Here is a 27,256-nt window from a genome sequence, read left to right on the forward strand (position 1 = left end):
GTGCATGGGTTTGACTTGCCTTTATAACAAGCCCCCTCAACTAAAACTGATGAATTGGCACAACAGTTACAAAAGGAATCCCAAAGTGTTTGTGTGGGATGCTTCCAAAATGTTAACCCCCAAATTAATTATCTGTTTTGTGTGGTCATCATTCTATCCCTCAGAACCAGGAAACAAAAAGGTGTAAAGCTTTTTACTGTATACTGTACTTGTAAATGAAAAGACTGATTAGAGAATGCTCCCTGTCACGTTGTCTGAAGATTTTTTAATCACTTCCCATACTTTGAGCAAATGCAAATTCTGTTGCTGGTGCAAGACAGTTTCACTGTGTACTGAATTAAAAGTAATTACTAATATCACAGAGAGCCTATATCCAGGAAACACATTTTCCACACAGTGCTGCGTTTTCAAACAGCTAACTTTATTGTCAGTGAAAAGATAGGCACAAAGTGGATTTAACCTGCTTAACTTTATTTGATCTAGCTCTCTTGATTACAGAATAAGATCACAATCAGTAAGAGATCACATATATTAAACCAAAAGTAATTCTTCTTGAACCATCTGCCAACCCCATCTAGCCATTTTATTAAATGCATGCCATTGATAACAAAGGCAGTCAGGAGATTTGAAAGTTTCTCGGAACCCACCCTTGCTACCAGAAGAAAATGTATATGCTTCCAACCCTTGTCCTGCTGTCAATTGTGGCACTTGGAAGAAGAATTTCTAAAGATTGTGGCAGGCAGCAATTGGTAACAATGAACCCATAGCCAATACCTTACTTTGAGAACATTTTCTGGAAAAAGGAACACATTTTAAGTAACACATTCCATGTATGAATGAGCATTTAAGATAACAGATTGTACGGCTAACAGACATCAGCATTTATTAAGTTAGCACATACATCTATACTTTAAGCTGCCACGTTATTTAGATTCTTCATAAAAAGTAGCTTGGGAATCAGTTTGTTAGACCCACTCAACAGTGCAAAAGTAAAAAGACAACACAACAGGGATCTTGCTAGATTTCCTGTCACAGATTATGGCAGATGTTTCAAGTTTCTTCTGCCCCATCACCCTGCCGCTCAAAAGCAACACTGACATTCAAACCTTCATTAAGACAACAGTCACAGTACGTAACTTTCAAAGGAAGTTTAAGCTGATTATACTTCCCCAACTATGTTAACAGTTTTCTATCAAGTATAGTTCAATCAAATGAAATTTTGCTGGACATGGGACATTGCAGGTAACAAATGAATTTTAAGATCCTCATAGACCACGAGACAGTAACAGTTAAGACAACAAGTGCTCCCTCCTCTTCTGGGGTGCCAGGAAAATGCATACATTTTACTGTAGATAGGAGGAAGTCCAGGAAGAGGCTCCAAATGTTACATCCACACAGCTGTGAAGAGGGGGAGGGACTAATTTGAGATTTATCCCATATAACCGAATTTTTAAACTGATAGCTAGTAGAAATTTTCTCAAAAGGTGGAATCTGTATGGTCCATAAACAGACTATATCAACATAGACTTCCTCCATCTCTTAGACATACAATGTTCTTCTAGCAAATTGCCTGCGACTAAAAGAGGCCTCTAGTGTGGCAGGCCAGAGAGGTTCTGGAAAGTTCAAAATAGTACTTCAGCAAGGACTTCCTTCTTTCCCCAAATGCATGATTCTACAGTACAGTAATGGTTGCCACACAGTGAGGAACATATCATATTTGTCACTTTCCAGAATGTGATTAGAATCATGGCTCCCAGAGTCAGCCCTAATCCTAGCAATGTGCTGTCATCAGGAGAGGACAGAAAAGGTTTCTTTCATTTTCATTCATTTGCTTGGACAGAAAATAGCTCTCCTGGTGCTTGCTGCCTGATTCTTCTACTGTCTGAAGGATTTTTCCTTGCAATAAAAATTGCTGTGAATGAGCATTATTAATGCTTTTAAATTTCTATTTGGCATTCACTGTTTAACTGAGGACCAATGTACTGGATGATCATTTTGTTATTAATAATGTGGAAAACTAGTTAAAAATTGTAGTATTGCCTTCCCTCATTTACACACACACACACACACACACACACACACACACACACACACACACACACACACACACAACACACACACGAATAAATCTGCTGGAAGGTAATTAGGAACTACACAAGAATACAGGTAAATATAGCACTCTTATACTCACAGAGGAATACATCAAATGACCCTAGACACCTGATTTCATAGTGAAAAACAGTTGAGTTGATTTCTTAGGGGTTCATTTCATGTAGCTCAATGATTAAATGGGATGAGGAAGGGAACAGCTCCATACAAGGCACTCCAGCAGAGACAAGAATTCAGAAACCCAAACAATCTAGTCAAACCAAGAAGATTTTCATAAAGTAGGCATACCCTAGACTAGAAAAGATGCCTTTTCTTCAAAACAGGCTCTTCTTTTTATATATATATATATAGATAATTATTTCCCAAAATGGGTATGTAATTGGCAGAGCAGATAGATGTGCTGTGTGATCTTGAAAAAGTCACTGAACTTTTCCAAGTCTCATATTCCTCATCACTAAAATGAGAAGGTAGAGCTACATTGCTAGATAAAGTTCCTTCCCAGCACTGAAGCCCATGGCATAATATACAGGCTTCCATCTATCAATCTGATTTCTAACTTAACCTATCACTAAACCTCTACCCCCTTTACCTAATAACCCCCCCACCCCCCGGGCCCCTTACCCTCCCTAGACCCCAGAAAACTGATCTTAATGATACTAGCTGCAGTTCTATCACCTTAATGAAGGGCAGAGACTAAGGACAAGGACCTGTGACAACGGACACCCTCTGTGTCCTTAGAGGCAGCCCTATGGCAAGGCTCCCTGTTTGGTCCCGCCCGTGTATACATTCCCAGCTGCTTCCCAAAGGGATTCCAAGATGGAGTCACTGGCAGTGAGAAGAGGTAGTTGAGGAGACTGCTGCAATCAACCTCTCTCCTGACTGCAGCCTGGTACTTTGGACTTCTTATGTTATTTCCATGGAGGTGATGGTTGCATATGCCTTTGAAAACACATGCTAAGAATTTGCGAAAGCAAAAATGAAATATTTCAAAGTACTACCCAGAAATTCAACACATTCAACCTGTCAAAAAGATGTTTCCTCATTTTGCAAATCGTTGGCAAACAAAGACTGGTGAACCAGCCACTGAATCTGCATTGGGGAAGACTAAATCAGTCAACTGGTCTAATGTAAGGTGACTGAGCCATGTTCATGACTATACCCAGATGACTAAAGTCCACATGCAGCATCTCATGAAGCCCTCCATCAAGGCTTCTAACATCTAAACCCCTAGGAGATGAGGAATTCATGCATCACTGTTCATTGACTCTCCTACCATCTGAAAGCAATATATTAATTATCCAAATGCATAAATTATTCCAGAGTATATATATGAATGTATGAGCCTCCAGGAGGGAACCAGAAGAATCCACTTCCAAAGCACCATTGAAATGGAGATAAATACCATCAATATGAGGGAGCAGGTAACTGGCAACTAGGAGAGAGAACTGGTGCCAGTACCCTTCTTAACCCCAATACTCTTCCTTTTCTCCAGCTTCCAAAGCTCCTAAAACATTTTCTTTTCTCAGCTCAAAGTAAGAACTCTCTGTGGCTGTTGTCTAGGCAGTTGCTAGACAAAGCAGCAAGTCTTCAAATTCTCTCTGGATTTCCACTTCTGAACTACGTGTTACAAACTGCCTTCCACACATACTGTATTCTTCAATGAAAAAAATGACCTCAAATTGGGAAATTTTAAAACAAATCAAATCAACGGACATTACTACCTATTAATAGTCCATGATTTGTATCAATCCCAACAATAAGCTTTAGAGCCCATCCTGCTTAACCTATCCTTTCGAGGTACTCCCTATGTATTTCAAAATAGACTGGAATTCTCATGGTATTAATTAAGCACTACAATAGTCCATAAAGAAGTCCCTTTAAAAAAATCATCCCCACCTCCCAACCCCATCATCACCCCAGATTAAACAAACAAAAGGAAAAAATGATTAAAAGAGCTCTTGCTGATAACTTCAGCTCTTGATTATGCTGTTTAGATGAGATATTCCACCATCTCTGCATCAGGCTCTTGACCCAGGATCTGAATGGGTGCTTTTCTTTCCAGAGTACTGGAGTGGAAAACAGGACCATCTAAAAGGAAATGAAAGGTTAGAAAAGACTTAGAGACAAAGTAAAAAAAAAGAACTTTTACCAAACAATGTTAAGAACCATCACAAAACTAATTTCTAAGTGTGACTTGCAACTAGGTATATCCTCATAATTTACTTTACTGGGAAAATGGCCACTCATGATCATTTCCATTTTAGTGAATGAGAAAGCATTTCCAGAAGCTCTTCTTTTTGCTCCTCTGACCAATCCCTATTAGACCATGAAACATTCAACTCTGTCAAAACGGCAGGCATCAACTAATTGATCTACACCTCAGAACCAAACCAGAAGATACCTGCTACAGAAAATTGGGATTACCTGACTTGTCTGGGTTGCACATCAGATTTGGTGTGGACAGACGGCGTGGTCCAGAACTGGTACCTGGACTTGCAGAACCCTCAGCCTGAACCAAAGCAGGAGTTGGAGTCGGAGATGGAGTAGGAACTGCATTCGGAGCTGGAGCTGATGCTTGAGTCGGAGTCGGAGCAGAAGCCTGAGCCATTGCTGGAGCCGGAATCGGGGCTGGAGCTGGAACCGGAGCCGAAGCAGCTGGAGCAACCTGAACAGCAGTAGCGGCAGCAGCAGCAGCAGCAGTAGCAGCAGCAGCAGCAGCAGTAGCAGCAGGAGTAGCAGAAACAGTAGCAGAAGTAAGAGATGAAGCAGCTGGAATCTGGACAGCCGCAGCTGGAGAGACAGCAGCAGCTGGAGAGACAGCAGCAGCTGGAGAGACAGCCGCAGCTGGAGAGACAGTCGCAGCTGGAGAGACAGCCGCAGCTGGAGAGACAGCAGCAGCAAGAGCAGCAGCATTTGCTGGAGATGGGGCAGTGGCGGCAGCAGCAGCAGTTGGAGCAGCAGCAGCAGCAACAGCAACTGGAGCAGCAGCTACCATGATAGTGGTGTTGTTGGCAGCTGGGGCAGTGTTGGTGGCAGCAGTTGCAGTGATGGCAGCAGCAGTGGCAGCAGCAGCAACTGGAACAGCCACTGGAACAGAGATGGGAGTGACAGCTGCGGTTTTGGATGGTTCCGATCCACGTTCGGTTTGGGTGCTGCAGTCTCGACTGCCTGTCTTCGAGTGAGCTGAGAGAAGGGGAGTAGATGGAGGCACAGGTGAAGGTGTGGATGGGACAGACTCAGCACGGTAGTCTCCACCCAGAAGAATGCCTACAGATGAAGCAAGGGATAAGAGAAAAGTAGGTGATTCCTATCTAGATACTGATTAACTATTCACCATTGTTGGAGTTCAGGAAAAGAAAATATTTGACATTTTTCTTTGAAAAGTATTTCTTTTGGCCTCTAGTGAACCTCTGGGATCAGACATCTCCCACCACAGCTAAAGGTTGATTTTGGACTTAGAGGATCCCTTCTCATCTTCATTATCCAATTCTCAACACAACGTATTAAACCTGTAAGTGTCCTTGGGACCTGGTAGACTTTTTCCCCCATTAGTGATTATGGCAGACAAACCTGTCAGAGTTCTTTTCTGTTCCAGTAATATTAATACCCCACATTACCAGAGAGCTGAAAAGAAGCCCTGGCTATGGGAAACCTGTAGATGGGTATCCATGAGGGTGCTTTTAGTTGTACACCCTACAGTGCCAAACATGACAATGGCCCCCAGAATGTTTACTCTAACTAAAGGATACTGCAAGAGCCAGAGGACCAAGGAAGGCATGACGAACAACAAAATACTTGAAATATATATTTGTTTGCTTCCTCAGGATCAAAACTGTGTCTCAGTATCTATGGGACTCTGAGGCTTTAATTAGAGAGGATGAAATGGACAGGAATTGAACAAAAAAGCACATTCTGTTCTCATATCAGAACATTCTGGTAACCAAAGCGGCCACCTGACCCCATTAGCTTAAAGAGAACTTTGGGTCCTCTTTCTGTAGGGGAGGAAATAACACAGGAGTGCTATAACTTTGAGTTTTGCCTGAGATGAAGTCCATTTGGGTTTTGAATAAAGTTCCTATGTGGCAAAAGCCAAATCAGAATTTTTTTTACATAAAATTCAAGTTATCTTCCCATCCCCAAAGACTTCAGGATTCTCATTTTTTTCAGGCTTTGGCCTCAGTTAACATTCTCATCATGAGACTTCAGAGCTCTTGGGCATGCAGCTAGTTCTATCGGGGAGTGGGGGGTGGGGTGGGGAGTAACCCCCAATTCTCCTTTCTAGAATCTGGACCATTGTCTCTTTTCCTTGCTATGTGTAACACGCCAAGACACGTTCTAAGCATGTCACCGTGCATGTCCCTTGTTGGCTTTTATTTTCCTTACCTAGGCTCCCCTTCCAGCTTTTGTCATCTCGCTTCTCCTCCATGATGGGGGTACCAGTCAGGGTAGACGAGTGGGCAAGTAAGCCTGAGCCAGCATTGGAAATGGACATCAGAGACTTGGCTGGCCTCATGGATGACAGCTGCTCTGTCTTGCTTGGCTCCTTTCTGGAGCGCTGCTGCAGCACTTTGATCATGGCATCCTTTTCAATAATCTGGGCATGGAGGGTCTTAATCCTAAAAGGCAATGAGAAAGCACACACAGAAACTTGGTTGTTACCTCTATATTCTCATCTCATTGCCTAAATGGATTTGCACTCCCATTATGTTTTCAAAGAAGTGTTGGTCTAGTTCATTCTGAGTCAGAGGGAAGGGTCAATATGTTAGAGCTTTAAAGAAAAAAATAATGGATCCTCTGGACTGCCAAGTAGATACAAGAGAGCATCTAAGAACTTCTGCAGACACATCAGAAAATCAAAGTCAAATATAGGCAAATGAAAGAAGTCATTCTTTGCTGAAGGAACTCTTCCATAGTAACAGTAAGTTCAGTGAGAAGATGGAATCTTCTACTAATAAGACATGACCTCCAGGTAATAAGTAAATGACGCTGAGTCTAAAAAAGACATTGGGTGCTGTATTTCCCAGTGTGAACAGATGTTTTGTTGAGAAGTCGACTGTATTATAGAATTGAACTGTAGTGCTATGAAGAATGCCTCAGAATACGAATGCCAAAAACTCAGATCTAGCAGAATGCAAATGGAAAACAATTACAAAATCCAGGAGAAAGCAACCCTACTTGGAGTTGTGTAGTTAGTAAGAATGTTCATTATAAAGGCCATCACATTGAACCTTAGGTAACCTTAGGCACATCCCATCAAACCTTAGGTAACCTTAGGCACATCCCATCAAACCTTAGGTAACCTTAGGCACATCGCATCAAACCTTAGGTAACCTTAGGCACATCGCATCAAACCTTAGGTAACCTTAGGCACATCACATCAAACCTGAAAACTGGGGGGGGGGGGGGGGGCAGGCTACAAAATCAAGTTCATCACTTATGAATAAACTTTCTTGTCCTTCTCTATTGATCTAGATGGTCTCAATATCAACTTCTCAACCCATCTGGGTCCACATCCAGATTTTACCTTCCCTCCATGTCCAAGCAACGCTTGTTGGCCATCAGGATTTCTTCCTCTTCCTTCTGGATGCGGGCCTCTAAGGCTGTGTCATAGCTGGTGTTAGGAGAGTGGCTAATGACTGTTGTGTCTCTGAGGAGGAAAATGGGTAGTGATAATGATGAGCAGGCATCAAAATCAATAGATGTTATTCTCTATCCTAAGTCAATGGAGATTTTGCTGAAAGGTTTTAAACTAAAATTAATCTCAAGAAGAATGCTTGGTTTCTGAGTGATTTACTGGAAAGAGCTTTCAGCAAATAAGATATCAGGATAGAAGATGCACTGGCATGGACGTGGCTGCCAAAGTTAGCATGGATTTGGTAAGACGTGTATACACTGCCTTCGCAGAATTGGTTAAGCATGTCTCCCCAAACCTTCTAACAGCTAGTCCCATTCAACATTTTAGGTCACCAAACAGCAAGAGCAATATGTACACTTTCCACTTTATTCTCCTAACAGTCACAAAGTGGAAAGATTAAAATTTGAAGGAAATCAGAGGATTGCTGACAGTTGAGTATCATTTACATATGAGGGCTAGAAACAAACAACAGACACATAAACACCTAAAAATCAGTTTGGGCACATGAACTAACAAAAAGGGCCTTTGATTCAGTGCTATTTGGTTCTTTATCTAATCGACATCAGAACCATTCTATCACTGAATGCATGAGCTTATACCAACTAAATGACTGTTCTCTTGCCAGAATCTGTGCAAGGAGTCATCATGTTCCACCTGAAATTGTCTCAGGCCATTAACTCAACAAGGAGAAATGTGTGTATCGGAGAGAATGGCAGAGGCACAGAGGGGAAGGGGAAGAGAGACAAAAGACAGGGAAATAGAGATGAGGACTGAGGGAAAGAGATAGGTATTACGATTAAGGGAAGACACATAGAATTGCAAAGGTTACACAGGAAATCAGGACAACAGAGTGGAGAAGGATGAACTGGCCCTGCTTCACTGTACTTCTTCCAGATCCTAGGCATATTATCTCCTGGAAGCTAGATAGCTGTGTTCTCTTAGCACTGAGATTATGATGAGTACATGTTGGATGTAATATAACAGGGGGATGAACAGGTGGTAAGTTAACGTTAAGACTGGGGAAGTTTGGTAGGCCTCCACAAAAACCACTGCTGTTCCGATACCTATAGCTCATTTGCAAAGTTGACACCATTTACTGGAATTGGCAAGAGGTGGGAAGGATACAGTTGCTCTCATCCTTTGCCAAATTCAAACTATTTTAGCATCCCAAAATTATGTATTCCTCCCGTGCAATAATCCACTTGTTCACAATCCTGCTGGACTGTCTGAGAGGAAACAGCATTGGATAGTACTTGACATCAAGGCCTTTACTCCAGACAGCCCCAGGATCAAGTCTCAGCTTCCACAAACACTCTGCCACTTACAACCTTTCTGATCTCCAAAAGTCAGTTACCTGCTTTATGCTTACTCTTCCTCATATGCAAAATGACAGATGAAGTGGCAGTTCCTTCCACTTTATGTAAAATAAAATTATTCACATAAAAACATATACCACCAGGCACAGTAAAGGCGTTCAATAATGCTCTTTAATACTGAGAAGTGCATAGGTAGAAAGAGAATAACAAAAAGCGGGTATGACTTTAAGACACTCTACCCCTTGGCGTAATCCTGGAGGCCATTCCTGCCCTAACAGAGTGCCAAGGGAAACTGAAGGCTAACCCTTGAGAGCCAAGCCTCTTGAAAAGTGCATGGTGTCTACAGACACTGGGGGCTTGAACGTACAGTTTGTCATTGGGGGAACTAGTGCTGGCCTACTGCCACTTTCATTGCATAAAAGACCAGTTTGGGTACACAGAGCCCTGCCAGCTAATTGATATGGACACTGTGAACTCCTCAGGAACGGAGCCTGAAAATGTGGGGCACTTTGTGAATTCCTCCAGGGCTGCCAGGACAGCCCTCAGCATCAATCTTCCTTGTAGAAGGCTAGGGCTATGAAGCCAATGGCTTTGCAAATACAAGCTAGCACAGCATTTGAAGGAACAAGTTCCAGTGCTCTGAGACTGCCCTCAAGAATATCAGGAGATCCTGGTTGCAGTCAGACAACAGTGTGCAAAGCCTAAGACACAGGCCCTGAATCTGATATACCATCATATCAAATTCTTAAATAAACAGATGTTTGTCAATAGCCCCCAAATTATCTCTTCTTCTTTTCTCTGATAATCCAAACTATAGTACTTTTGAGATTGTCACTCACAACTTCCTAATTAAAACGCCTTTTTTTGGCCGGGCGGTGGTGGCGCACGCCTTTAATCCCAGCACTTGGGAGGCAGAGCCAGATTGATCTTTGTGAGTTTGAGGCCAGCCTGGTCTACAGAGTGAGATCCAGGAAAGGCGCAAAGCTACACAGAGAAACCCTGTCTCGAAACCGCCCCCCCCCAAAAAAAAAGGCCTTTTTTTCCAGGAAAGGGTTTCTCTGTATGTAGCCCTGGTTCCTGGTTGTCCTGGAACTCGCTCTGTAGACTAGAGTGATCCACCTACCTGCCTCTGCCTTCTGAGTACTGGGATTAAAAGTGTGGGTCACCACAGCCTAGCCCTATTTAAAATACCTAGTGGCCTTTTAAACTTCACCTTGATTAGTGTGGTGATTCATGCCTGTAATCCTAGCAGTCAGGAGGCTGAGACAGGACACTACAAGCTCAAGACCAGCTCTATACAGCAAGTTTTAGGCAAGGCAAGATCACATAGTAAGGATCAAAAATAGTTTTTAAAAAATCAATCAATCAATATGCTTCATCTTTTCCTGTGGGTAGCACTCTGCTGCTTATTTAATACAAGAACTTCACCAGAAATAAGTAGAACGTTGTGGGAGGCCAGAGAGGAGAAACACGTGGAAGTGATTAGTCACTGGCTGCAGGAAACTTGCAAGGGAAGACAAAAGATAAATAATTAACCACTACAGGAATGAGTTTGGACTTTAGTCTAATAGGCACTGAAAATTACTAGAGCTTTTTGTGGGGCATGGAAGGACCTGTGCCAAGCTTTAGGACAATAGCACTATCTGTTGCTAAAATGTGATGGATGGACCAGAAGAGAGAGGCACTTGAATCAAGAAGACCAGTTAGGAAGGTGATTGCCATAAGCCCATGAGGTGATAATGAAAACACAAACCAGTAATGAAGGAAGGGAAATGGGAACCGGCTGTAGGAGGGAGATGTGATTGAACTTGGAGACCATGTGAAAGATAGCATTAGGGAGATGAAACAATAAATGAGAACTGTATTTGTAATTCAAATCCTGGAATACTGTTTGCTGTCATAGGGAACCAAGGAGAGAATTTTTGGAAAGTGCTGATGCCTTTACATGTCAGAGCTATTGGAATGACGTTGTCTTGAGAATAGCCGTAAGACAAGATGCCATAAGTTGCTGGAGATTTTCAGTTTAAGCCCAGAGATGTCAGAACTACTATTGCAGCATTTTTCTTATTTCAGAGAAGTCATGGTAGAAAACAAGGTAACCATAAGAGAATACAGACTAAGAGGCAGAATATGGAAGCTGAGAGAGGCTATTAGGGGAAGAACAAATAGCCATGTGTGGTATGTGTCTTCTTCCTGCCCTCTCTTACTTTACTTCCCCCTTTTCTGAATTCACATTTCCCAAAACAAAACAGAAACATTCCAAGTACAGTTAACAATCCAATTCAGTAAATCCAACCTAACAGACTACATGGTTGATGGGTTGTTATCATATTATCTTTTTGCTGCCCTTCAGGCATAAATTCACCGTTTATGAGCTCAAACTCAAAATCTGTATTGCCAAATCTGGTCTTTTGAGAATGAACAAGAACTTCTTGGTAGGGATTTCCATTCATCATATTAAGTACCTAGATTCTCTAGAGAAGCAGTAACTCAGAGCCTGAAGGCAGGAAATGATGGTGCAATTATTTATAATGCTTCCAGGTGCCTAAGTAATAAGCCTCAACTAATAATGCTTTATTGAACAGCTAATGATATCAAGTTCACCATCATTGAGCCACACCATATCTAGGGGACAGTTAAGGTGATAAAATGTTGATTTAAATTCTGGCTCTTGTGCCCTTCAGTATGGATTTATAGATGATATAATTCTTCTGTGCCTGAGAATAGATGACAGCACCTACTGGATAAGCAGTAAGTCCAAAGTTCTCAGAAGAGCACTGCCTGTTTTTGACAAACAAAGTAGATTTTCTAGTACCTTTTGGATAAGAATATTAAATGTCAAATACTACTTTATTTTATATAGGGTCTTGTATAGCCTAGGCTGGCTTTGAACTCACAGCCTTTCTCCCTGGCCCTCTTATGTACTGAGATAACAGGTCTGTGCCACTACCACCTCAAGTACTTATTTTAAATAAGAAAAAATTTAAGTAACTTTCTAGAGAAGCCAAAAGCCTTCACTATATTCTTTCTTTTCCCCCCTTTCCTTCCTGTTCACTGAACACAACTTACCTATGTGTACTACTGATCAGTATCACTGTCTACTCCCGGACACTTCTAGTCCCCTCTTCCTGAAATCATTGTGTCAACAGCTTTCTCTTAACAAACGATTGTCAGAATCAAAGTACTGCACAGGGTATAAAGGGACTATGCCTTCGAACCCAAGAAAATAAACTTTTTTTACTCTTATGTTAAAATTTGCATTTTATTATATCTAAAGGGCCCAAACTGGAAACAATCCAAATAGCCATCATCAGGTGGCTTATAAATAATCTATGATACACCCATTGCATGGCACATTACACAGGAAGAAAAGGGGCTATTAATGCATACATTGACTGGAAAGGCTCAAAATAATTATGCTGAGCACCGAAGGAAAACAAGAAGTGTGAACACAATTCAACTCCTTTTATATTGACACTCTAGGAAAGAAGTTAGTCCTTTTATGACAAGAACTAGATGAGTCATTGTCTAGGGAGAAAGCATCAAGTTTAAAGGACTCAAGGTCACGTGAGAGCGTGTCTTCTATTTTGGTTTGGGTAGTAGCTCCACTGTTGTCTTCGTTTCCCCAAATTCATCAAATTGTACACTGGAAGAGGTTAATTTTTCCTGTGTTGCCTCATATTTTAACTGAAACAGTACTCTGTCATCTGTAACTACTGCTGATATCACTCAAACAAGCTGACTTAATTGTGACACATGGTGCTTACCTATGAGCTACCTGTCATAGACCTGTGAGGTTTAGAATATTTTAAATTGAGATGCTGATAGGAGACACGGATACCAGGCAGAGTGTTAAAATGTAGTGCTAATTAAATTTGGGGATGTAAGTTACACATTCAGAAACAAAATCTTTCCCTCCCTGCCTCCTTTCCTTCCTTGCTTCCTTCCTTCCTTGCTTCCTTCCTTCCTTCTTTACTCCCTCATTTTTCTTCTTTCCTTCCTTAATCCAATTCTGAGCACTCTCCATCTGCAGCCAGTATTCCAGGCATTTAAAGATTGCATTGGATGAAAAAACATATACAGCGTTCCACCACGGAAAGGGGTCATGGGGCAGACTCTTCCTGTCTACCTTTAGGTTGGCTGGTGAGAGGTTAACAAATGAAGAAGGAATGTGAAGAGATTTTGGAAAGGTAGACAGAAAAGCCTGTAAGTGAAGAAATATTTTCTGGCTGTTACTCCCCAAATTTGTCATCTAATGAAGAATGAAGAAAGGAAACTACTCTCCATAGCAAAGGGTAATGATACTATTATCTTTGAAAATACAGCACCAAACCTTTAATAGAAGGAGCTGGAGGAATCATCTAGTCTAACTCACTTATGTTACAGGAGTTCCAGTATAATCTCTCTCTCATTCTCTCCTGTCGTCTGGATCAGTTTACAAACAGTCCAGATTTGGAATGTTTGCCTCTGGTAGAAGGTGTTCCTACTAGCTAGGAACACTGCGAACAGGCTGTGTTTTATCATACTAAATGATAATCGTACATATTTTGCTGAAAGCAGTAATTACGTGAACACTTATTACTTGGTGATATAAAGCAATTCAATTTAAACCAAATGCAATTTATAGAAGCCAGCATATTTTGGACATAGATCTGTAAGGGAATTCTCTCACTACGTAGTGCTTTCTAGAGAGGAGAGGAGGAATGGGTGTTCTGTCTTTATATAAGGTGCCCTCATACCAAGCACCTTTCTAGCTTTCCTGTACTTTGCCCTGGAGTCCACTCTGTGGTCAGCCTCAAGATACTGCCTTCAAACGTTGTCTCATACCCCGCACCATCACGTGTTATATCATTCAAGGCATCTGCATAAAGCTGACAGTTACCCTGCATCTCTCTGGCTCACCATTACTAGATTTTCAGCATCAGTCTTTCAAAAATGACTCTGAACAAATGCTGCACTTCTTTGGGAGCCTGGAGGTAATCTGACATGACATTCTGCTTCAGATCTGCCCCCAAGCCTTGTGACCATCTTCTGGCACAGCTGGAGTTTTCTTGGACACCATTATGGCATTGGCTTTTACTGAGCATGCTTTTCTCAGGAAAGAAAGCCAGGGAAGCTGTGAAGACCTCAGTCCATTAAGGATATAAGGTTATCTGGAGACAGGATGGTCACATGGAGGATGGAAAAAGTACTCCTGGAGAATCATGAGCAGGTTGAAAATGTGCTAGTCCATCTCTTACACTGATCCATTCCACACACGTATCACTGCCCAAAGTCTAGCAAGTGCTGGACTCTACTGATGTACCACATTTGGAAGAATGTAAAAAACACTGCTGTTTCTATTAACTTTCTGAATAGAAGCCTGTTTGGGAGCAGTATACTCTATACCACCTTCAATACTCAAGTCTATGTCCAGGTTCTGTCCATTATCACAACCTAAGTCATCACCTGAATATAACTGGGTTGTTTCTTTCCCAGCTAATAGTTATGAACAGTAGCAACATAGAAAAACTAGTGAAGAGTAATTGTTTCCTCTAAAAGCTAATAATTATTTTTTTATAATATACAAAGAAGGTGCCCAAGAAACCAGAAATAACACTCTTCTTGCCTTTTCTTCTCTCTGGTACCAGGTAGAATGATACTACTTATATGTGATGAGCTCAGGAATACAGAGAATGTAGCCTTCAAATATAGACCTTCTCAAAGGGCAGTGATGGACTCATGTTCGGCACATACCCAGGAAGAGCCAGAACTATCAAATGGCAGCAGCTACTCCTGAGTGACATTTACTTTCTGGGTGGGATTTCTATGCAGGGGATTTCACTTTGGTGCTGAGACTACACAGCATGCACATGTGGCTAATAGAGGACAAGGTGTCCGAATATTTAGCTAAGCCCACCTGCAATGCCCCAGCTCATTCCTACGGCAAATTCAATTATGATTCCAAAAAGTCCACAGAGCAGAATTTTTGAAGTCCTTAAACCTCTGTCCCCAAAGCCATCTAGTCCATGTATAATCAGAAGAAAGAAATATATTTGGGGAGAACCTGGAGGCGGGGGCGGGGGAGTGCTAAAGGAGACTAAACACTGGGAAGTCTCTGAATGAATTACCGTACCTGGTTTTTCCAATCTCATCTATCAACTAGCAGCCCTCCTATCAACAACTTACCTCTGCGCAGCCACAGTTGCAGCGGCATCCAGAGCAAAATGTCTCATCACATTCTCTTCTAAATACTTCTGCTCCCACTTTGTCATATCTGCTTCCAGGGCCAGAATTCTCTCCTCCTTTTCCCGAAGGAGCTCCATCAGGGTAGCGGCACTGTATTCTGAAGCATTGGCGGGCTGAGAGTTGCCCTGGCGCTGTGGAGGGAGATACCAGGACCCTTCAAGTTAGTGAAAGAACAACTACAGTGCCCGAAGTCCACTTGAAGATCATTGATTATTTATTTATATCTATTTATTTAATATTGATGATTTTCTAAGACAGGATCTCACTCTGTAGCTTTGGCTGGTCTTGAACTCAGGAATCCCCTGACACAGCTCCCCTACCAAATCCAATTTGAGCTTTCACTTTATATGGAAGAGATTGCCCAAGCTATTCTGTTCATCTGTCTGTCTGCATAGTGGTAGAGGTCGAATCTAGATTCAGGCATGCTAGGCAAACACTCTACCACTGAGCCATAGCTCCAGGCCTCAGGCTACCTGAGGTTCCTTTCTGAGTGCTATGAAGACTAGTGAAGGGTTCCATCACTGAGCTAATCCCAACCACAGCTCTTAGTTTGAATACTGATTCAAAACAAGGAAGACCGTAGATCTCCACAGGACTTGGGCTTGCAATATGAACCGCCCTTAACCAGAAAAAGAATCTACCTTATCAAATTGCTATGTTGTTAAGAAATTAATGAAATAAAAACTGCAATCTTTGATTGACAGTAAAGTCTACACAGGAAATGGAAATTTTTTAAATCTATGATTTGGTTCCAAAACTATTCCTAATTTATGAGATTTTTGGTGAGTTATACAACATTTTGTGGGGGAGGGTCTTGATTTTTTCCCTCCTCTAAACCCAATAAATAGTATGACCAGAAGATTTCTAAAGACCACTTCCAGATGGATGTGGTGGCATATACCTGCACAGACTGAGCTGGAGGACAGCCTGGACTACATGAGACCTGATCTCAAAATAAACAAAACAGAAAATCTGCCCAAGATCTCCAAATGGCTAAGAATCTCGGTTTGTAGCTGTTTCACTTCATATAGGGTCTTTTGTTCTCATTCCCGTGAAAAATCAAAGGTATAAGATACTATGATCATTCTGCTGGAATAGGAAGCTAAGGCAATAGGTAGTCTTTGTGTTTAAACTGGCAAAGCCTTCTGGAGCAACATGGGGAGATGGTGAAAATGTAAAAATGAGAAAGCATTTAAATGCCTTTAGTGTTTTTGCTAAACATCAACTAAAAAAATAAAAAAATAAACACCTAGGAACAATGGTATTTCTTTTCTTCCTTTTCTTCATTCCATACCTGGTAAGACTCAGGAAATAGATGAAACTCACAAGCCTCAAGAAGTAAGGAAGCAAACAATATTTCCAAGGTTAAGGTACCTAACACCTAAGTTCCCTCCCTGAGGTTATATAAGCAGTAACAATTGCCGGAGAGGAAAAAAAAAAAATCTGATTAATGGAGAAGCCTGCAAGTTGGGCAGGGACCTTTAGCGATTCAGCTGCAGTGAGTCATCACCAATGCTGGGGCAAGCTTTACAGCTGCATTTGAGTCACCTATACTTCTATAAGGAGCCCCTCACCAGTATTTCTATTAGTAACCCTAAAAGACAGAATGGTTCATCAAGATCCACTCGGGCAGAATCATTTCACTGCTCTATCATCTCTGCTCATCCCCAGGAAGCCAACACAGTACCTGCTGGATTCTAAGGGATTCCAGTTCCCTCTCCAAACGGGTCCGGAGTCGGTGCTCCAGCTGCTCGCGTTTCTCACAGGCCGCCTGGAGCTGCACTAGGGCCTGCTGCATCTTCTCCACCTTATCGACATACACTTGCTTCTTTTTCAGCTGGAAGTCCAGGTTGGCAGATTTGCAAATGGAAAGAAAAAAATGGCAACAGGATCAGTTATGAAACCCCCAAATCCAGCCTTGTACTGATATTTCCTCCTGTTTCAAAAAGAATGAAAAGTGAGATGGACCTTTGGGATGAGCAGCTGGTTGCCATGTATATCTCATACAAGCAATGTCAACAACAAGAAAGATAGGAGCCTCTCTTGAATCCTTCCTCCTTCCTAAAATCTATGTCTTTCCCAAGGCCAACTCCCCTCAAAACAATACCTCGGAATGCAAGATTGTCAGTTTCCCTCTTATGATTGTCCTCACCTCTGTTCTTTACTTTAAATGAGAATGTCTGCGGGGAAAGTATGCTTCATTTTAGTTCTCACAGCTGATGAGTGATAAAAGGGTGGGAGTAGAAGAAAGAGAAAGATTTCATTTGGTAAAGAAGCCTACCTCTTTAACTGTTTTTACATTGATTTTTGTGTGTGTGTGTGTGTGTGTGTGTGTGTGTGTGTGTGTGTGTGTGTGTAAGGGGGGGGGGGAGACACATGCTCATGCACACATATATGGTCACATGCCGCAATGGGCACATAGAAGTTAGAAGGCAACTTGTGAGACTTGGTTCTCTCCTTCTGCCATTTGCTTTCCAGGAATCCAACTGAGGTTGGCAGGTTTGGTGGCAAGCCCTTTAGCTACTGAGCCATTTCACCAGGCCACGTCCCTTTAAAGAAGTACTGTCTCTTTTCCCAGGTTGGGGCTGGAGAAAGCAGCTACTAACAATATAAAGCGGCTAGAAATGTCTTTCTGAAAATTGTCCCTGGTTATGATCCAAAACAACCTACATTGGTTCACTTGGAAAACTTCTTCTGCTTCTCCAATTAGAGAACTATCATCCAAGTGATTGCTGTGGGATGGTCTGTATGTCAAGTGTGTTGCTGATTGGTCAATAAATAAATCACTGATTGGCCCGTGGCCAGGCAGGAAGTATAGGAGGGACAAGGAGGAGAATAGAGCTGGGAAGTGGAAGGCTGAGTCAGAGAGACAGTGCCAGCCGCCATGATGAGAAACAGCATGTGAAGATGCCGGTAAGCCACGAGCCATGTGGCAAGGTATAGATTAATGGAAATGGATTAAATAAGCTGTAAGAACAGTTAGCAAGAAGCCTGCCACGGCCATACAGTTTGTAACCAATATAAGTCTCTGTGTTTACTTGGTTGGGTCTGAGTGGCTGTGGGACTGGCAAGTGAGAGAGATTTGTACTGACTGTGGGCCAGGCAGGAAAACTTTAGCTACAAGTGATGGTTGAAATACCTTTTGGTCTCCTCAGGACCATCAGTGTCTCACTTATTTTTTTTATTAAAAAACAACAAATTATTTGGGATTTTTATTTCCCAAGTTGGGGGTTAATGACTGTGGATTGTACACCCCTTACCTTTATTCTGGAGCCAAGTATCCCTAAATACTCAAATGAATCAATCTATATCTCAGTGAATGATTGGTCAAACATGATTCTCCACATTTGCAAGTCTATAAGCCATATATCCAAGCAAAAGTTGAGATAACTGGGAATAAGAATGTGAGTTCTTTGTATCCTTTTAACTTGCAAGCCAAATCCTGGCTCAGTATCAATCAGTGAGGAAGCGATTGGAGAGCCTTAAATAATCTATTCATACTTCAACATCCAAGAAGATTGGAAAATAGGCAGGCAGCCTTACCATCTTGCTTGCAAAAGAATAGACTCTGCTTCTCAAAATACTTGTACAGCATCAGCCAATGCTAGGAGATCAACTTGTACCCTCTTTCTAAAATAGAACTCCTCCCAAGTGAGGTACACCTGCCATTATCATTCCCCTCGAGGATAATCTTTACCACTAGGATTAAGAGTTAAAATATTATTGCTAACTTGTATTAAAAACTAAACTCAGGCATTTGACTGTGGGTAATTCCTAAGCCCTGAGTGACTTCAGTAGGTAGCTGCAACATAAGAAGTTGCTCATAGTACCAACATTGTCCACATAGCTTTGATGAAGCCAACAGGACCCATCAGAACTTCTCAGGACAGAAACCAGTTGTCTTCTTCATGGTAGTGAGTCAAAATCCCAATGCTGTTGGATTTTCATTTCAACAGCCCTGCCGCTTACTAGTGGGGGAAACAATATTTGTTTTGAATCCTCCTCTATCCACGTTAGACTTCCTGAGCTTTCTCCATGTGGTGGGAAATCTATCTTACATTTTCCTATCTCCAGACCGATGGCATCTCTTTTGGCCATGAGAAGGCAAACCTGTTAAACGGTTTCAATGTTTTGTTGACACTTCCTTTCAAGACAGACTTCACTCACTCTAGCACTGTAACCCAACAGTGGTAGCTTTAAATCTAGATGTTTTGCTAGCTAAGAGCATTTCCTAGGGCATACAATAAACAAATAAATCATGATATTCTACCTCTCATGAAGATTCAGCCTGTCTTTTCTGATTAGGACAAGCAAGACATTTGTTTCTGACTAGGACAAGTAAGACATTTAGGGCAGGGAAGTCTCTGCCTTGCTATGTGCTAAGATTTCGACTGGGAGGGAAAGAAGGAATCATTCTTTATCCTTCACCTTTGGGGTTCTATAATGTTCTGGAGCTATTTAGAGCTGAATGCATTTATTTGTGAATCACTTTGAAAACCCTAAGGGAGCAGTTCCATGTTAATGTAGAGAATGTGAACTATAATTACGAAGGCTTACAGCAGTTATACTTAAAGGCAATTAAACATAGACAGCATGCAGTTCTTGCCTTGATAGTGTAGTACAGCAGTGTAAGCTCTTAAAACTGAAAAGCAAGCAATCCAGTGTCATGCCAATCTTTCTACGTCCTGCCTTTCTCAAAAAGGAAAACTAAATATCCTATGACAAGCACTCCCAGAAAGAGGAGTCACTCAGCCAGCCCCCTGAATGAGAAAAACAACACGGGATGGGGACGTTCTCTGAGTTTGCTGAAAACAGGCACGGAGTTTAGACAAATTCTGCAGAACAAGTTAAGAAAATAATGACCATTATTGCTGTCATACCTGGCCTCTTTAAACGAAAGCTTATAGCTCACCCACAATCACAAGCACCTGGGAGGCACTTAACCCCAGGTATGTGACAATGGAAAGTGACAATTCTTGAATGCTGCCCATGCAGGGCTTTATGAGTGTAATTTGCAAACTCAGCCATCTTCTAAGTTACATACTCCACATTTTGTCGATCACCTCTAAGCACCACAATCCATGTGCTTTAACTTCACTACTATCCTAGATTTTATATGCTTGACTTTTCCCGTCATCATGGTGAACTCCCTTATCTTCTCGGTCTCTCCTTTACAGTTATCTATGCTGTTAAGCTCCTCCAATTTTAGATTACTGATTGCAACAGTAGGTCCCCAATTTTACCTTTCAAAGCCATTGGAAATAGTGCCGATTCTTTCTTATGTACACAACATATAGACAATAAAAATCTAATGTCCTAAGTTCTCATACTGCCTGAGTTCCTATCCTGGTGTTCTCACTTAAGAGCTATGCAACTTGAGGAACATTGCTTAAATCTCTCGGAACTTCAGTTTTGATTTCTCCCCTGAGTCTTTATTACTCACTACTCAATAACATAGACATGACAATAATGTGGTGTACCTCTATAAGGGTCAAATGAGATTACCACGGGAAGTGCTCAGAAGAGCATCCACTATAAAATGTCCTTGGCAGTTTGTTTTGTTTTATTTTTCTTCTTCTTTAGGGGAAAAAGTCATTGCCAAGTTAGACAGGTTCCAATGCTCTCACTTGTGAATGTTCTTTACAAATAATCTTAATGTGCTTCTCACTGTCTTAGTGACCCTCAGGAAAATAACATCGTTTCATAAAACATAACCAGGTAAACACTAGGCCTCAAATAGTCTATGCAAAGAAGGAGCTACGTATAAATGTATAGAGCAAAGCTGCGTGTTGAAGATACAGTTAGAAGGAACCACTGAGCATCTACAATGACAATATTTTCTTGAAAATGCTATAGTTTGGGGGTAAGTGTGTCTACGTTATGACAACGAAATACTTTGCCTCTCAAAAAGATCTTTAAATGAAGAAACAAAACACATTCTCACCTCTCTCTCCCCATCCCATTTACCTTCATAAATACACATGAAAATGTCTATTTGACAATGCATTGAAAGGTAAGGGAACATAGCGGCAATGAAGAGACTTTTAGTTCTAGTCCTTGGTTGGCTATGAACGACAACTTCCCCATTCTCTGCCTCCAAGTCTCCTTTTGTTAGCAAACGAATGCAGGGCAATAAGAGGGGACATTCAGGAATCAGCAAAGCGAAATGGCCAATACTATGGCAAGCCCACAGAGTGGTGACAGCTGCCTTCCAGCCATTTATGACTGAGTACAGCAGTTGCAACCAACACTACATTGGCCTCAAAAATCAAAACCATTTACTATTTACTGTCAGCATGGTATTTTAGGAAAAACAAACAGCAACAACAAAAACAAAACTCATCAATCTCTGAAGATTTTCAAAACTTCAAACTGCATTCCAGAGTTCTAATGTTTTGTAGAGACACTTAGAGAGCCACTCCCATGGACTGGTTGACTCACCTATCTCCTCCATTGTATATGAATGTATTAGGACTCTACATAAAACAGAGCTTTGTCTGTCTGTGTACTCACAGCCCTTCTTGTTTCTGATGTTGTTTTTCCTAGAGAACTGGCTGTCTACCTTATACCACTCAATCATCTTGTTTGTTTGAGACAGAGTTTTTCTAAACTGCCCAAGCTAACCTCAAACTTCAGATCCTCCTGACAGAATGCTGGGATTACAGGGATACTCTACGCCACCTAACTTGACTTCTATCTTTCCATAAAACTGATGCATCATTATTATATAATAATATTTAGGGTTCTTATATACCCTTCAATGTTTCACCCTTCACTGCTTAGGAACTCCTTCTCCACAAGGATTTAAGAAATTAAAAAAAATCCACTGAACTAGACAGATAATTTATGATGACTTCTATAGGTCTTTAAACTCCCATAGTTCACAAACCTAGGAGTTCCCAAAATATTCAACAATGAGCAATATCTAAAAGTGCTAAATAAAATAAGATCTTAAATAGGGTCCTAGAATATTGTATAGTCATAATCATGGAGGTTAAGAACTAAGTAAATGCTCTGTGTGTGTTTATGACAGATCACAAAAAATGTGTACTTTTCATAGAATCCTAGATGATTTATTTTTTGATGTCTTCAGTGTTCAAGGAAATGATGAGTTTCCAAATCCACAAGAGTGGCTCAGGTCTTCATGTGGAAAATGAGTTTTCAAAACCACAGATTAGTCATTCTGAGTTTCTAGTCAAGCCCTGTACCCATGAGTTCCTAGAAGAAGCCAAGTAAATCCATCATTCCAACCTAAATCCCTCTGGTTATCCAGTGAAAAGAAGAAATAATTCCATCCATTTAAGTTTTCTTAGCAAACACTAGTTCTCAAAACTTGTCGAAGATATTTCCCTTCCCTTCCCTTCCTCTAGCCCATATTCTCTCAATTTGTCTCCTTAACCCATTATTTCCCTTTGCATCATCTTCGATGAACCTTATTCTCACCCCATCCATGAACTACTGTATCCCAAAGGTTCAGTCTATGACATCTTCCATTTTTGTCTCTCTACCAATGTTTCTTAACTATTTGTTTGCTTGGCCAAGTCACTATAAGGGTTTCAAATCATTCCTATTCAGGACAGATTTTCAAAGGAGAATCTTATCTAAGTATCATGATGCAGGTCTGTCAAGACTGAGAGTGGAGGACCAGGTGTTAAAGACCTACCTCAACTATATGAGTCTGTCACTCTCTCACTCTCTCTCAAAATACACACACACACACACACACACACACACACACACACACACACACACACACACACACACACAGATTCACAGACCCATAAAGGGAATCATTAAAAATCATAAGAAATTGGAGAAAGAACAGCAGGAAAGTAATCTGATAAGGAACAGGGCAAATCCTCTTGAGCTAAAGCAATCATCTTTTCCACTGCTCTTCTGTAAGAATTTGAACCCATTCCCAAGAATTTGGCAGATACCATAACCTCTTCTGACTCAGGAAAATCTGATCCCCACAAATGAATACCACGTGATGGCATCTCTTCCTTCCTTCCAACAACTGTGGGTGTCTTTCAAACTGATTTTTTTAAGAGAGCTATATACAAAGTTAGTTTTAGAGCACCTCAAGCTAACCACTTGTCTCAGGCCTTCACAGGGAAGTTTCTTAATCCACCATTTTCCCATTTCTTTACAGGGAGAGGAGAAGCAGGGCTAGCAGTGTTGGCATTTTCTCTAGATTTCTCTCTGACTTTCCTGCCTAATCAGTGCTTTAATAGTCTCATCTGAGGTTCCTAGAGGATAGAAAACATGTCTGTTGTTTTATTTATTTTCTTTGTCTTTTGTTACTGGGGTTCAAACCCAGGCCTTGTACATACCAGGCAAGTGCTCTTCCACTGAGTTACATCAACAGTTCTCTGTAAATATTTTCAAAGATTAAAAACACAGATGTGTAGGTAGAGGGAACACATTATTTAATACTAGCTGAATGAACACTGACATATACAGGCACCCATTTTCTCAAAGACACTGAGGCTGATGCAGAACTAAATTCAGTGCCTTTTTTATCTGATTTGTCTCTTGTCTTCTATTGCCTACAAATAGTATTTTGTAAACATCATATCTACAGTATATTTTCTCTGTACTTATCCTTCACACAATGAGTTTTTATGTTGCTCTATGAGCTTTCAGTAGTTTTAGTTTGATCTGATTTAGTTTTACCCAGTGACCCTGCTCTAAGTCAGGGTTCACATTGAAGCAATTTGGTAACACTAGCCTGGTATTAGCAAGCTGCCTCTGTCCTTTGCCAAAAAGTCTGTGGTCTGCTGGTAGATATTAAAAGACTAAAAGAGTAAAACACCACCTCTGGAAACTTGCTGCCTTGGGAATAAAGAAACCTACAAGGCTTCTACCTTGGGAATTTAAAAAACCATAGACATAAAGGATGAGTAAAAGAAGTAAACTATGAGAGGTCACCCATTTCCATTTGGTGTGTGGACAACATTTCATATTTTTTAAAGAAGACTAAAACAACCAACACTTACTACAAAGAAACTGCACTGTCATAGGCATAAGAAATTTCATCCTTTGATGAAGTGCCTTTCAAATAAATCGATAGTTCATCAGCAGAATACCCTGGGAAATGCCTGGGTGCATGTGTACCTTATCCTATTAACCCCTAAGTGTATACATAATTCACACTCTTAGACTTCCACTCAAATGTGTAATGCATTTTAACTATTGTATAAGTTTAAACTTCACCAATGGAGTCCAACTGGTTAAAACTTATTGGAGAGTATTAAACATATTAATGTTTATATATAAGACATCTTCCTCTACTACTGGGAAGGAGGAATCTGGTGTATTACTTGGTGGAGAGATGATGTAGCAGAAATTATCTTTAGAACAAAACAAAACAAAAAGCCAAATACATTTAGTAGTGAGGGACCTAGGAAGACTGACAAATGTGAGCTCCTAACAATGCTGGTGGCAGGGGCACACAACCAGGTGCAGGTACATTTGAGAAGTGGATGAGGGGGCAACGGGACTTTGAGAACTACATCTTGACAAGAGTGACAAGTCTAAATCATCAGCAGCCACTCGAATGCCGAACGGGTTAACGCTCTGGCCCCTTCTTCCTCAAGCTGTATAGTATTCATTCTAGCCCCAATACATTCCGCTGGCTTGCTCTGCCAGTCCTCTCACCTGCTTCTTTATACACTCCTGTACACAGTGCTCACTACGCTCACCCTCAGCATCCTCCCGCTCTGATTTTGCCAAGTCCGTTTTTCCCACCATCCCTGAAACAATTACCCAAGCCACTGCTTCAACTCTGTATTCTCCTAATGTAGCAGCCGGCCAGAAGCCCTGGCTGCCTTGAGCCTTGTGAGAAGATATGCCAGACATCCATGGAAACTCCCCAGTGAGGTTAATTTAGAAAGGATGGGGAAGCTCTCCATGAATGTGAGACTATTGCACTTGCTTTAGGACACAGAGCTCTTTTGACACATTTAATTAGTGTCAACGTCAATAGGACCCATGTGTCTCAAAAGATAAGGGTAAGGAGGTCAGGAATGCATCATTTACCTCATCTGGCTGTCTGCTACTCAGGCTATAGACTGACTTTAAGGTCTGTATCACAGTGACTTGTCAGGGAAACAGATATATTCATCCCTGCCCTCGCAAAATAGCTCTGTGGATGTCATGAGAGCATGGTTTAGAGAGGAATAAGCATTGAACTTGTAAGCAATTGAAAGTTATGGCTTTAGGAAAACAGTTCTTGCCTGAGGTGGCCCTTCTGTGGAATGCTTAGAAGGGTGACTGCAGAGACCTACAGGCAGGAGGCACAGTGGATTAGAAAAATGAAATGAACGTCAAGGAATGTACCTACACGAGGGCTTTCAAGAGGTGAAGGTGTAAAAGAACCCAAGAATCCTTGAGTCAATACACTTCTAATTTTCCCTGCCATCTTGATGCAATGAAAACTAATTACCCAAGTGACCCTGAACTTCAAAAGCTGAGAAAATCTTCCCCTCCCAAAAGGCCTATTTTGAGAATGCTCTCGTAAATCTGATTTGCAAAATAGGCAAGAGAACTTTTCCCTGGAAAAACTCCACATTTCATAAAGCCAGACATGAGCCATACAATGTACGTTTACACAGGGCCCAGTCAGGTCTTTTGGTGTATCTCTCTGCTCTCCAACATGGCCTTCCTTAAGCCATGTCCACCAAGCATAAGAAAACCTTATCTACTCATGAATCAATCTCTGTCTCCCTCCCTCTCACTTTATGTTTTAAGACAAGGTCTCACTGTGTATCTCTGCCTGTCCTGGAACTCACTGTGTAGACCAAGCTGGCATTGGACTCACCAAAATCCACCTTCCTCTGCCTCCTAACTGCTGGGATCACAGGCATGTACCACCACATCCAGCACAAAAACCATGCATAAGACAGAAACAGTCACTGATTTTGTGAAGGGACTATACTAAAGACCCCATATCAAACAGTTACAGAGTTAGTGACTCCTAATATTCCATATTGAACAGGTTAATCCTGAATAACCAAGGCTTCCTAGGGAATCAGTCACATCAGGATGATGTGACGAGGCTTCAAGGCTCTGTTGTTTTCCATGAAGTAACATTATGTTTCTAAGCTACTTCCTGAAGAAGTAACACATTATTTTGATTTTCTACAACTTGAAGTTAACACTTCGGCAGTCAGGCTAAAGGTTATCATGGATTATATGGTATTATCTCCTAGTAAAGTAAACCCACAACCTAACTTCAACCAGTTTTTAATGCTCAGAAAGAACAACAGAGGAAATCTGTAAGTCTGGAGATCTCCAGCAACTAGGGCCATTCTTAGTGAGAGGCAGGAAGCAGGCAATTAATGGAGGCAGGGAAGACATTTCATATACAACAGTCACAATGTCATTTCATTGCTAAAACTACAATTTTATTTTGTTCCGGGTTCATAATGCTTTCAACTTGTAAGATAATGGAGGTATTACTATTGTTTTCAGAAAGGGTTTCACTGTATAACTTAGGCTGGCCTTACATTTGCTATGTAGCCCAAGTGGCTTCTTACTAGAGATCGATGACAGTTATTATTTCTCTTAAAATAATTCAAATTTCAAAATAGAATTGAACAAGATTTGAATTTCTTAGTCAATTTACACTTCACATCTTTGTTGGAATATGTTCATTCCCCAAAGTTCAAAACATTTAAGAGTTAATTTTACTCTAGTATAATCACAACCAACATCCAGGACTAATTAATTAATGACAGTACAGCAGCAAAGTTCTCTCTTTTTCAAAGGAACACAGTTCAGTGTTGCAATAGAGCAACTTCTACATGGATACTAATCAAATACATATTTAAATCATATTTTTATAGTTCAGGGGCCCTTGTATTTGTCAAGGGATGGCTCCATCCACTCACACAAAGAGCTGACAAATTCAGCCACACCACATAATAACATTCTTTAAAACTAGTCTCTAAGCCACAACAAAGAT

The 27,256-nt window shown here is 41.1% G+C and overlaps 1 protein-coding gene across 5 annotated transcripts in view; it reads right to left on the reverse strand.

Moving 5' to 3' along the window:
- Positions 1–400: 400 nt before the first annotated feature.
- Amot (angiomotin) overlaps positions 401–27,256 on the reverse strand; it is a 60,657-nt gene continuing 33,801 nt past the window's right edge. For 3 of the 5 annotated variants that reach the window (XM_052737715.1, XM_052737707.1, XM_052737724.1), the window contains 6 exons: positions 16,976–17,125; positions 15,229–15,419; positions 7,634–7,756; positions 6,493–6,725; positions 4,534–5,376; positions 401–4,197 (listed from right to left, as the gene is read on the reverse strand). In XM_052737715.1, coding sequence (XP_052593675.1) covers positions 4,100–4,197; positions 4,534–5,376; positions 6,493–6,725; positions 7,634–7,756; positions 15,229–15,419; positions 16,976–17,125 — 1,638 coding nt within the window. In that variant the 3' untranslated portion in view covers positions 401–4,099. The remainder of the gene's footprint in view (positions 4,198–4,533; positions 5,377–6,492; positions 6,726–7,633; positions 7,757–15,228; positions 15,420–16,975; positions 17,126–27,256) is intronic. The other 2 variants (XM_052737745.1, XM_052737734.1) reach the window with 2 other exon arrangements.

The sequence above is a fragment of the Peromyscus californicus genome, unplaced genomic scaffold (assembly GCF_007827085.1).
Source record: "Peromyscus californicus insignis strain IS unplaced genomic scaffold, ASM782708v3 Scaffold_10__1_contigs__length_136768540, whole genome shotgun sequence".
In the NCBI taxonomy this organism is placed as follows: domain Eukaryota; kingdom Metazoa; phylum Chordata; class Mammalia; order Rodentia; family Cricetidae; genus Peromyscus; species Peromyscus californicus.